General features: G+C 38.4%; 2 protein-coding genes across 2 annotated transcripts in view; one reads left to right on the top strand and one right to left on the bottom strand.

Moving 5' to 3' along the window:
- LOC134805184 (protein crumbs) overlaps positions 1-9283 on the top strand; it is a 140918-nt gene extending 131635 nt beyond the window's left edge. The window contains exons 53-55 of the mRNA XM_063778493.1: positions 3597-3777; positions 3959-4200; positions 4786-9283. Of these exons, the coding sequence (XP_063634563.1) occupies positions 3597-3777; positions 3959-4198 (421 nt within the window). The 3' untranslated portion in view covers positions 4199-4200; positions 4786-9283. The remainder of the gene's footprint in view (positions 1-3596; positions 3778-3958; positions 4201-4785) is intronic.
- LOC134804376 (protein OPI10 homolog) overlaps positions 1-13400 on the bottom strand; it is a 75420-nt gene that overhangs the window by 51196 nt on the left and 10824 nt on the right. The window lies entirely within an intron of this gene.

Raw genomic sequence — 13400 nt, 5'->3', positions numbered from 1 at the left:
AATGAAGTACGTTCGAAATAATTGCCCGTTCTGTAACAGAGAGATTTTACAAAAATATTTTGAATCCTTTCCAGGCGATCAATATGAACTTGATACTGAGGTGTCCACACAACACAACCAAATTCAAGTATACTGCTAACAAAGGAATAGAATAATAGTTTATAAGTATTGGGGCGCCTGAAGGGCTGTCCGATCCTGACAATCATCCCTAACTTCTTATAAACTCGCTTACATATATTATCAATATGTAAACTAAAATTTAATTGTGAGTTCAAAGTAACACCTAAGTCCCTAATGGAAGATACCCGGGCTATATATATTTATCCCAGCTAAGGTGTAATTGAAAAGTAACGGATCATTAAAGCTGATTATGAAATATTTTTCATTATTCAAGAAAAGATGATTATCTGAACAATAGCGGGAAAAGTTATCCAAATCATGCTGTAATGCACGGCATTCTGCTTCCGATGACACAGCTTTGTAGATTTTTGTGTCATCTGCATAGACGAGGTGCTCAAAGTTTTGACATGTCATTGACATATAAGATAAATAGTAAGGGACCAAGATGCGATCCTTGGGGTACTCCGGAAGGTATAGGAAGAAAGCAAGAAGTATAACCCTTCAAGGCAACCGCCTGACTGCGATTGGACAGGTAAGACTTTATCCATCTAAGGAGATCGCCGTGTATACCGAGCTCAAAGAGTTTCTTGATTAAGTTATTATGGTTAATTTTGTCAAAACATTTCGAAAAATCAGTATACACGACGTCCACCTGACAGCCAGAAGATATCCTATTGATAATAAAATCGGTAAAGGTCAGGAGATTTGTATCCACGCTACGACCTTGACAAAAACCGTGTTGGCTAGGGGCAATGTGCTGAGAGAAAGCAGAAGTAATCTTGTTGTAAACGATCTTCTCAAAGATTTTAGCAAATATGTTTAATTTACTAATGGGTTCGCATCACCACTTTTATAAATTGGTGTTATCAAGGCTTTTTTCCAGGAAGAGGGAAACTGACCATGAGCAAAGGACTTAATAAAGATTAGAGTTAAAGGCGCTGTCAATTCACGGGCGCACATTTCAATGAAAAGGGGATGAATCAAATCGGCACCACTACCCTTCTTAATATCTACTTTCACTAAAAACTTAAAAACGCAATCCTCGGAGATTTCAACGGTATTAAGATCAATCAAGGAGTTATTAGCTACATGCAAATAATCGGGTAAGGTAGAAGAATCAGTAACAAACACGGAGTTAAAATATCTATTAAAAAAATTACTAATTATGTTACCATCTTTAGAAATCTCACCAAGGTAAGACATTTGGTCGGGTACACAATTACTAGGGAATTTTGACTTCATAAACGACCAGAAATAAGTAGGATCACTGTGTATTCTATTCTCAGCCAACGAAATAAAATTATTATAGCATTCGGAGGCTAATTTGTGTTCTCTTTTTCTCAATAAAGTAAACTCCGCCCTATCAAGGGGATTACCATATATTTTCCACCTTTTATGGACTGATATTTTTTGTTTGCGAACTTTTATTAGTGCACGAGAAAACCAAGGAGGGTATCCAGTATTACTATTAACGCTTTTATGTGGAACATGACTGTGAATAAGTGTTCTAAGAACCGAATAAAAATATGTAACTGAATCCTCAACATTCATGTTATTCATACACGACCAATCGGTCTCAGATAATTCCTTGCGGATAAGGTCATAGTTGCCGCGGTAAAAAATCGGTCTAGTACATTGATTGGGCAATAAGCGCGGCATATAACTCATTAAGTTTAGGGCTAGTGAAATATTCAACGCTTTGTGCTGCGGATCCTCTTGCGTAAGCGGTGACGAGCAGGCACCAACCGTGCAATCTACATTGGCCATTACTAGATCCAACACACGTCCATTTATATTAGAACAATTGTTATATTGGCTAACACCAGTTAGAGCGACGAAATCGGAAAGAACTATAGCAGTTGGATCTCCATTAGTCTCAATATTGAGGCGATTTGAAACCTCACACCCCCATGATGCAAAAGACAAGTTAAAATTGTCATTGTCATTATGTGGAAAGTAAACACAAGCAATATGCAAGAGCGGCCCATGCGCCCGCGGTCGACCGGCCGGCTGGCGGCGCGAGGCGCGCGGGGAGTGGGGCGCGGCGCCGGCGCAGGCCCGCGGCTCCACGGTGAGCCACAGCTCCTCGTGCCGCTGCGTCGCGCACCACTCGTCCCGGCGCGATACACTGAGACCGCGCCGCACCGCCACAAGCACGCCTCCTCCGCGCTGTGCAGTTCGCCCCGCTCGATCCCGTCTATACACCTCATACCTGCTATCAAAATACTCACTACTATAAAAGTCAGGGTTCAGCCATGTTTCAGACAAGCAAATGAGGTCATAGCTCGAGTTAATTACGCTAGATAAAAAAGAATGTGACTTTGTTCGCAATCCCCTAACGTTCTGATAATAGATTGAGATGTTATTATCTAGCTATTATTGATGAATAAATTACTACAATTATAAGAAAATATTACTTTATTATTTTTATTCAGACGAGTCAATTCAGGTATTAAAACTAGAAATGAGATCCTGTGAAATTCTGAAATATTATCCTTCCCATAGGGTTTACAATGTAACAAATGGTCTAGTACACGAACACGACTTATGTAATTACTTTTATGAACACATAATATATCAACACCAACATTGAAAATCTACAACGAAAGTTATTGTTATGCCAGTTATCAAACTTTAAGAGTCATTTTAATTTCTTTAGGTCAGCTTCGCTAGTTATGACATAAACTTTAGAGCTATCACTCTTTCGCATGTGTATTTTGCACTGCTTAACCCATAGGTAACTGTAATTCAACTCGGCTTTCCTGTCACGGGCTTGCCTAAGTAGTATCTTGTTTACAGCCGTGAGATGATCGTTCACGTAGACAGGAACCGCCGGGCCCGGGAGACCGGCGTCGGCGCTGGTGAGGCCGCGGCGCGCGCGCGCAGCCGCCACCAGCTCGTCCTTGCGAGAGCTAAGCTAATCGCCAATGTAACGTTATGGGGGAGACTACGTCCCTATGTTGGTAGGGAAAGTAAATAAGTACTACCAACTCGTTAACATAAAAAATAATTTATTAGAAAAAAAACTAAGGTCGTGGGTGGTCAAGGCCCGTCTAGATTTGCGCCCGAGATCCGGTACTGCCCTGGCTGGTCGAGGGTCCGCAGCAGGTGGGTGACACACGCCAGCACTGAAGAGGAGCAGGGGCGACGGCGGGCGAACGGCTATGGCTCCAACCCTGCCGTCGAGGTGGTGATGGTGTGTTGTTGGTGCTACGTCGGCCGACGGCGATTTTTAAAATAGAACGACATGTAATCTTACATATATCTAAACACGACTCTATTTTCGTACGTTTTCGGGTTTATATTTATTTAACAAGATTTCTCGAAGCTAAGAAATACTTTTGATTATTTAGGAACTAACGCGGCGATTATTCATTACTTACGTTAATATTTTCCGCAAAATGCGACTGATTCAACGGAGTTTCTTCTAATCGTAAAAAAAGCAACTAATTTAATATTTGAATGTGAACGTTCAGATGCCAATGCGAGCGCGGCAAATGCGGTCACGAGTGCGCCCTGGCCGACCCATGCTACCCGGCGGGCAACGACACGGGCCCCTGCGAGCACGGCGGCGGCTGCACGCAGCGCTGCAGCGACCTCGTCGACTACACCTGCGAGTGCATCGACGGCTGGGCCGGCAAGAACTGCTCGCAGCAGGTGCGTGCCTCACACATCGCCGTTTGTCAAATATGGTAGATTAGTAGTGGTCACTATTCAAATGAATCTACCATACCCTTCGCTACTTTTGATGTTGACATTGTTAAATCTGCCTCTGTTTACAGCGACAGATCAAATCTTGGTATATGAACCCAATTAATATTCAACATGTTTCTTTTAGAGTGTCGCATCTGAATCGGAAGGCAGCGACTCGACGTCGTCCACAGTACTGATCGCGGTCGGGTGCGCGCTGCTCGCCGCCGCGCTGGCGGCGCTGGCGCTGGGCGCGCTCTGCGCCCAGGCGAGACGCAAGCGCGCCACCAGGGGGACTTACAGCCCGTCGGGGCAGGAGTACTGCAACCCGAGGGCGGAGATGATGCACCACGCGCTGAAACCGCCGCCAGAGGAGCGCCTCATATAAAGGTATGTATTCAAATATTACATAATTATCTTACGTCGACACGCGGGACTACAGCCCAATATCAACCTTGGTACATTCCGACAAGGTTCACGATGACGCGCTTCAGAGCGTTCAAAGGATTAACTAACAAGGAAGGGTACCCAACTGTCCGACTCCGATTTGATTTATTTTGATATATGTTATAGAGTAGTCTAAAATAACGAACACGTCATTTTTTATATAAAAATATATTTATTATATTTATTTATTATATACATATATATTTCTTTTATATAAAAAATTAGTTTGTGGTGAAATCACAAAACACGTCCCCATTCTTTATTCATGTTCTCCAACATATAACGAAACCAGTAATTATTTATCAATTTTTTTGAACATGTCTCTTCTCAGAAATTAGAAGGTTTGGTCAATTTTCAGTACTTTGAAGGCCATTTTCTCCTAACAGGTTGAGTTTGGGCAGCTAAAAAAAAAATACGTGTCCGTTATTTTAGACTACTCTATAACATATATCAAAATAAATGAAATCGGAGTGGGACAGTTGGGTACCCTTCCTTGTAAGTGGTTGTTTCAAGTCATAATTGTTCCAGAGCCGAGCCCCGAGCGGTCACCGCTCGACCACACAAACGCCAAGTACCTGTGCCGGGTGTTACTCCACGACCTGGCATCGCCCGCTAATCAAACTTAATTATGTAGTACTTACTCAATGTGACTATCATGTATTTGACAATATAAGCATGGATGTTCAATGTATTGTTGTCGGTATTAGGTAATTAAAATCAGGTTCGGTAGAATTTAATACGCTAAATGCGCATTTTTGTAAATATTCTAAGATTTTATGTTATGACTATGAATTTTAAAAAATGTGACAATGAACTACAAGTATAGCCGATTGAAATGCTAAACTATTATCAGATTTGTCATAATTGAGATATCTAAATGAAATTAACGTTTTAATATAAGAAAAACCTATATTCCAAATTATAGTATAGGTAGAGCTGACTTTAAAAAAAGAAAAATGTGTCTTTAAGGATGTGACTTGACAGAGCAGGAGGTAGGTAAATATGAGCTTGTATTTTTACTATTCTCCGTAGAAAGTTTAATAGTAACAGTACCTAGTAAGGTTTCCATAGTATGTACTTCAAATTACATGTCCCTTTAGGGCTCATTTTTATTTTGTTGTCGATTTTGTTTTCGTTAGGTTTGGATAAAATTTGGCTGGTTCGAAGAACTCCTCATTCTGGGTGGATTAAATACGAAATCCTAATTAGGAACAAAAAAATATTATTTTTTAAATTACGAAACTATTTTCATACGTTTTCGTAACTCAGTGAAAGATTTTTTCAGGACATACGGGTTAAAATTATGTACAAATTGTATCGAAAACTGACGAGATAAAATTTTGATAAAATTAAAAACGGCCCTTTAATGTGTATGTTTTTACCTGGCGCGTTCGACGCAAAGAAAAGGAGTACCTTATATAATGAACCTTACAATCATAGTTAAAAATCAGTGTTGTGACACGTCATGTAAAATATAATGAACTAAACGTGTCAAACCATTTGTGTTATTAACCCTTTGAACGCTTTATGTCATAAACACAAACATCACTCAAACGCCAAGATCCCGGGCGCAAGCGAGCTAATGTAAACCCTACTCGAAAGTGTGAGGGTAACTCCGCCATAACACCTATAGTGGTCCTTGGCGCTATGGGCACGACTAGTAACGACACCTTTAGGTGTTCCTGGCGTTCAAAAGGTTAACTATCTATTAGTTCAGGAAACTTTCTGTACTTCTTGAAACTGACATTCCATATATTTATAATTATCATATTTAGTGTTATACAACTTATTTACGCACTACTTGGGTGTTCAAAATTATGCATTCGTATTTTATATCTAATTAAAGACTCAAGTTTATAACACTGATCAAATTTTATAAAATGACAATCATTTTAAACTATTTCTATAAATTATGTACTTAAGGTAAATTCTAAATTTATAACGGTGTGCGTCCACGTAGAAGTTTTATCGAATGACTGCTATTTCATATTAGATTATATTTAGTAGTGAACTACCGAAATGTGATTAGAATTTGCGACTCTCCTTCTGTTCAATTATAAGTAAGCAATCCCCGGTTCGACGGGAGCAAACATTCACGTATCGACATCCATGTGAAACAAGTTTTGAATTATCCTAATTATAGATCTCTTCAGTCTTCGTGCCCTGATAAAATGGCCACTTGTGTTGAAATTGGGTTGATAAAGAAAATAAATAAATATTATAGAACAATTTTACACAGTTCGACCTAATCCCACAATTCCCACAAATCAGACGTTAACGTCAATTTATGTCAGTGAAATATTATGACCAATATGACCTTGTTTGTTGATCAATTCTTCGGATTTTTTACAATGTCGATAAGCATAAATGAAACAGGTTTGCAAGTAAGGGGAAAAGTAACTATATGTATAAAATTTACGCTAGACATGTGTCGTTCACGAGTGAGTGATTTAAATGAACTATATCTTTTGATTGAACTCGCTCACTCTTCAACTCACTCAGTCGCTCACCTATCTCAGTGTTCCTTGCGCGCTCTTTCCCACTCATAATTCGAATGAGCCGGCCGAGCGTAACAAGCGAGTGAGCGAGTGAGACGATCTGCGAGCGAAAGATATGAATTAATCTTATCAACTCAGTGAAGCGTTTTGCGCATCTCTAATTGACGCTCTTATTTTATAGTTACGATTCAAAAATTCATATATGCTGCTTCATATGGATATCGATAGACGTCGATATTTAAACTAAGGGTGTTTTTGCTCCCGTCAAACTGGGGTTCATAAATAAGTCTGTGTTAGTTTAAAACTGAGCATGGATTTGTGACTCGTGTGATACGGCAGAATGATGAATACTTTAATATTAAGAAGGTAAGAGCGTAGCAGATTCTAAACTAGTATAAGAAGTGACGGTGCCGAAGGTGAGCGACGCGCTATGCTTATAGTTCACGTGTTTCTAGTTCATTGTTATGTAAATAGTTCCCACAACTATACTAGGTTCGCAGTATTATGGTTCACGCAGTCATGACAATAATTCACAGCTCAAAAGTGTTCAAAACGATAATTAAGTATATGCAAGTAGGTAAAGTGAACTTTAAGGCTAAACGACATATCGAGAGTTGATAAAGCTGCATTATGACATTAATAACCGAAATTTTGTGCGTCAAAATAACAGGGTTCATAAGACATTCTGTGTACCTAAATGAGGTGAGCAGAGCGATGCTATAAGTAAACATAGTAGGAGTAGTTGTACTTACACCTATGCTTTAAAACTCCGTCCAAGATTGTTCTCATTCTTGAATTTCATTGTGATAACAAATATATATTTATGAATAAAAAAAAATATTAAGTACACATATTTTTGACATTTAAATATATAAGTACCTAACTATGTTTGGTGGCTAAGCGATTTCTTCTACATTATGCAAAAGCGAATGCAATTTAACGCATTGTTATAATGTGTGAGTATTTAGAACTACTGCAGAGACTTGGTGTTGGTTGTGTGAACTCGCATGTGCCTCTCGCGTCAAATGATGGTCCCTATGACAGTTCATTTTATATGGAGTACTTTAGCTGTCACGTAAAATGTTTGTAGACATTTTCTGAAAGTTTAGCACATAAATTTATTTAGAAATGTAACATTTAAATAATAAAAATTCGGTAAATCATATTGCGTCCATTATTTTTTAATTAAGCCCAACCAAAAGAGACTTGAAGGAACTGTCGTAGGGACCATCCTTCGACGCGAGAGGTATATCTAACGACGAGGTGAAATAGTTAAGTAAAGCCCCTCTTGTATGTAGTTGTGAAGTGTTTGAATAAATAGTAATACATAGATAGGTTTGCAAACACATTATTTACTAAGTTAAGAAGTTTGAGTATTTTAGCCCACTTATCATTATATTGTCATGAATAATCCCTCAGTTAAATAGTTGTCAATGTCGAGTTTTTTTTTATGTACACACACATGAAAGAGAGGCTTTACTTAATTTTTTACCTATGTATCGTCAGGTGACAACCAAAACTCACTAATTACTTACTATCACAAGCTAAGAGCCATATTGAACCATAATAGTACCAAAACAAAGTTGATTTTTGTTCAATTCGTGAGTATTGGTTGTGGTTCTGACGATTTACAATACTGGCCAATAAATATCATCTTCATTATTTTCATGTTTGCTAAATGTGAGTTGGGGGACCTAGTGAACAAAAGCTATCAACATGAAAATTGCGTATTATTGTTTTTGATCGTACTCACCAATTACCTACCTTTATTTTTGTAACTAAAAATCTGGACCTGAACTCACTGCACCTTAAGAATGTGGTATACCTAATATTATTGGCCGGTACTGTAAGCACTGTTTTCAGCTGTTTGTTTTGAGCATAGTGCGCGCGCCACGGCCCGTCGGTGCCTTACCCGACCAGTGTGGGGCGGTGTACAGTCAGCAAGAAAAATATTCAAGCGAATAGTTCAATAACTTGAATTGTGATAACAGTCAAACCCCGTGCCGTGCAATGTCACGATTAGTCTTAAAAATCTTAAACTATACACATCTAATACATTGAATAAACCTTTGATTGTGAAAATAGTTCATTTTCATTACAACCCTAGTTCACTCGTTTATTATCAATGTTGACTGTACACGTAATAAGATGTACTTAATATATAAAAGCTTTTTATCTTTTACTTTATATTGACTTTTGTATATCGATGTAAGCTTTTATAGACAATGTATTTGATAGGCGCTATATCTTTGGGGTATTTATTGTATCGTTACACAGTGGAACTGTAACGTTAGGGCGTAGTAGGGGTACCTATTACCTAACGGAGCGATCGCATGCAAGCGGGTGCCATTGTTGGGAAAATCCATCGCACGCGACTGCGCCAGTTAACGTCGTTGCTCATACTATTCCTCGTTAACCCGCTCACCCGCTCCGTGCAACCGCACCACCTAGCGGACGCCCTTACACAATAGACAGTGCGTATTCGTTTTAGCTAATAGATAAACTATAACACCTTTTATATACCAGCTTAGGTGCCTAATGCCCTACCTAACGTCAAATTTGTTTGAAAATAACACGTTTAGTAGCTTTGTAGTTGACAACTCCATACTTTGGTACTTTATGGTTGTGCATAATTAGAATCTGCGGACTCTATTACTATTCTTTAAATTTTCTGAGTTTACATGTGATACACTTTTGGATTACATTCGTTTCTATTATTTTAAACAGTTTTTTCCTGTACCCTAGTGTAAATCCCATTCGATAGCGTGACGTGACGTCCGCGGTTGCGTTAAGTGTCATTTTGAGTTTCCAAATCGTCCCGCTAGGCGCGCTGTTCAAAATCCCATACAAAAATAGACATAACGTAAACACGAACGCACGATATCGAATGAAATTTACACTAGGGCTCCTGTCATTCCGTTGTGTGACGATGCAAAGACCAATGCTTTAATGTAACCAGTTGCTCTGTACGTAGTGACTAAATCAGAGTAGATAAAAATATTTATGCAATATTTTACTTTCCTAGAAAATAACTTACGATATTTAAATTATTAATGTAGGTGTAACGATTATTGGTGCGCTGAATACAAGCGTTATGTCAAAAGAAATGTTTAAAAACTATAACCCAACTACGGCTTTTTCATGCCTAGGGTCATGATCATTGATTTCCTTGGAACATGATTCCTAATTCATTAACACATTCACCGCTGAGTTACGGTCGTAGCGCTACGTGGTAGCCGATGACATGGGTTTCACCGTGTAACGAAAATGCTTCGTAGAGGCAAAACGATAACGTGTCGTGATTACTGATTAGCGCTGAATGGGTTAATACGACGGAAAGCTTGCCGCAGATGGCGCTGAAACCGTTACTATTAAACATGTCTTACCTATATGTCAAATCCAAAGAAGATCCTTTTTAGGGTTCCGTACCCAAAGGGTAAAAACGGGACCCTATTACTAAGACTCCACTGGTGCACTGTCCGTCTGTCTGTCATCAAGCTGTATCTCATGAACCGAGATAGCTATAACAGTTGAAATTTTTACAGATGATGTATTTCTGTTGCAGCTATAAAAACAAATACTAAAAACAGAATATAATAAATATTAAAGTGGGGCTCCCATACAACATGTGATTTTTTTTGCCGTTTTTTGCGTAATGGTACGGAACCCTTCGTGCGCGAGTCCGACTCGCACTTGGTCGGTTTTTAAAAGAAAAGAAAGTCGAAAATAATGGGAGTTTTGTTTTTTGCCGTAGTTGGGTAAAAAAGTGACTTACTTAGTGGTTGTTTCTATAGGAAGAATTATTAATATTTTATGTTGCTCGAATTTATGACAATAACTTGTGACAAGAATGTTAATGTCAGTACCATGTCGTACCTCGTCACGGTGACAATAGTACGAATAGCGCTAGCGAATTTCATATTGATTGTCACTGGGACAAGGTACCATCGCCCACACCGTTAACCGTACGGTGGTGGACCTTATGCCTTTTGTAATAAGGTCCACCGATGTACAGTTAGGAGTGTTGCTGTTTGTACAAAATGGTACGGGTTTAAATTCTTTGACTGTACGTTTGACAAACAAGTTTGTAGGTAAAGACGGGGGATGTTTTCTAAAGTGTAACGAATTTCCATCCGTGTGGAGAGCGCTTATTATAGTAGTAGATTAAATTAAATGGGCTAATGAGGTATTTGCTCAATAAGTATTATACAGGGTGTCTTTAAAATCGTTATTAAAAAATAAGTCATCAGTAAGCAGCGATTACATTCATTCACTTTTTTTAAATATTGTTTTCACATCACCTATTCGAAAAAGGGCTTTTTCTTCCCCGCTAGGAGGGATCGAAGTGGCACTTTTCATCCCTGCTAGGAGGGATTAAAGTTGTACTTTTCTGTTCTAGGACACGATTTTTTCTTTCTTGCATACTATTTTTTGTTGGTCAAATAATACATAATTTGGAACATAACAATTTCCTCATAGTTGATGTGAAAAGCAGTATATGTCACACGGTATCAAAATTATTTCGTCTTGGGCGTTAACACTTAAATCCCTCATTACGCTCAGGATTCTACTTTAGAATTGTAGAATCCATCGCTTCATTCAGGATTCAATGTACGCCCTTGACGGAAATATATCATTTTGATCCCTTGTAACACATACTACTATTTTCATACAATGAGGTTTAAGAAAATAGGCAATGTTTAATTTTGAAGTCACCCTCTATAAGAATATCAGTGCTGCTTCGTATATACTAATAGTAGAGTATGTCTCTGCGACTGTTTCTGAAAGAATGATATTAAATTAACATTGTATACTTAGATTAGTTATATTTAAGTATCATAGGCAAAGAATAGTAAGAAGACTTGTGCAAAATGATGTACGCAAACTTAACAGTTGATGTAGATGGTTCACATTTCGCGATATCTAATTTGTCAAGCGCTCAAGTATACTTTAGAGTTGCAACACGCGTGCGCCCGTGAAGGACAGAACATAACCTAGTTACGCAACGCGACGAAATTAAAAACCACAACATACCAAAACAACCTACGTAATTAAGTCGGGTTTATTGTCGTCCACCAAGCTTTGGTGGGGAACACCAATAGGCACGTACGTCTACCGTTATGACTGACAATTTCTAAACATATTTCTAATTTCTCATAAATATTTTCGCAAAAAAATATCTAAATCGCGAAATGCTTTTCACAAACTGCTTTTTTTCCGAATAGCGCTTTAATATTTCTTTGTCTATGCTCATTATTAACAGTAGAGTAGATTAAAAGTAAGACGTCGCGACCACGGTGCAGCACATTCCAAAAAAACATTCCATTGGAAGGGACGAAAAGCGGGAAAGCCTAGATTTAAATTAAATTTAAGACGACTCTATCGGAGTTTGCCGCGAAATTCTTATTCATAATTTAAGTGATGCGTGTTCTGCGTGTTGCTTGACGTCATTCATACCATCTAGTGGCCAGATACAATGCCAGTTGTCTCTTTCTTACAATCCCAAATGTCGAAGTGACAGACAATGACAAATATATTCTTACTAACTACCACTTATCTCAGGCGGTTGGAATAGAAGTTGCGTGGTGAATTTGGGAGTAAAACTATACATTTTTCCTTACTTAACATTATTGTAATCAGCTTCACGCGGCCAAGCCAAGTAGGTTGAATACTGGCAAGTACTGGTCCGTAATATAACCCATATCATTTACGAGTGATAGGAACTGTTAAGATATGGTGACCTACCTATAAGTGAAATATAATTACAGTATTTAATAAAGATGTATTTGGTGTGATATTTTACATGTGTCGAGTAAATTAATTTTAAGGTACTTAAGTGAAGGCGGGTCCACATAGAACGAGCCGCCTCGCGAAGAATTGGCCGCGCGAAGCAGCTCGGTCTGTGTAGACGTGCCTCGGCCATATTGCCTCGGGCGAGTCACGTCTCCGCCGACCGAGCTGCTTCGCGTGGCAAATTACTCGCCGGATCTTTCCTTCCTTAGTGGATCCACCTAATGAATAAACGCGTTGTGTATTTTATGATTGACTGCGTTGTGTGCATGAGTATGAATGGTTTAATATAATTTAGGTTTAAATAGAGCTAGATTTCTATTCGTCATGCATGACTTTTACGACTAATAATACTATGGCGCTTAAAGTAGGTCAAAATATTGTAGACGCCATTTTGAATAGCTGAGCGACACCATTTTATGGTGTGGTGACCGGATTGCCAAACAGCTGCTACAATATTTTGCACTATGAGTGTTAGTGTTTATTAGTCTACGATAGATAGTACTTAATTAAGTGCTTGTCGAATAGAAATGTGGTGAAGTATATATTTTTGTAACGTTTATTTAAGCTATTCTATAGTTTACTTGTTGTGTACAATTTTTTATACTTTTACAGTCAAATCTAAATGTAAATGTACTAACTTCAAAATGTGAATCCATTATTAAGGTATATCCACACCAGAGCGTTTTTATCATCATCTTGACTTTCATATTGTCTTTCGGGTGTCAAATGTCATATTATTTAAATTAAGTTTATATACCTTGCATGCAGACCTTTTTTTATAAAAGTAAGAACTAGCTGCAGTAAAAAAGCTCTAGTTTTAGTAATATGGATGGAGCAAAAACACACATTTTA

Source organism: Cydia splendana, chromosome Z, assembly GCF_910591565.1.
Source record: "Cydia splendana chromosome Z, ilCydSple1.2, whole genome shotgun sequence".
Lineage (NCBI taxonomy): Eukaryota > Metazoa > Arthropoda > Insecta > Lepidoptera > Tortricidae > Cydia > Cydia splendana.
Note: the sequence above shows the minus strand (reverse complement) of the source record. Positions and strands in the feature narration are given on the sequence as shown.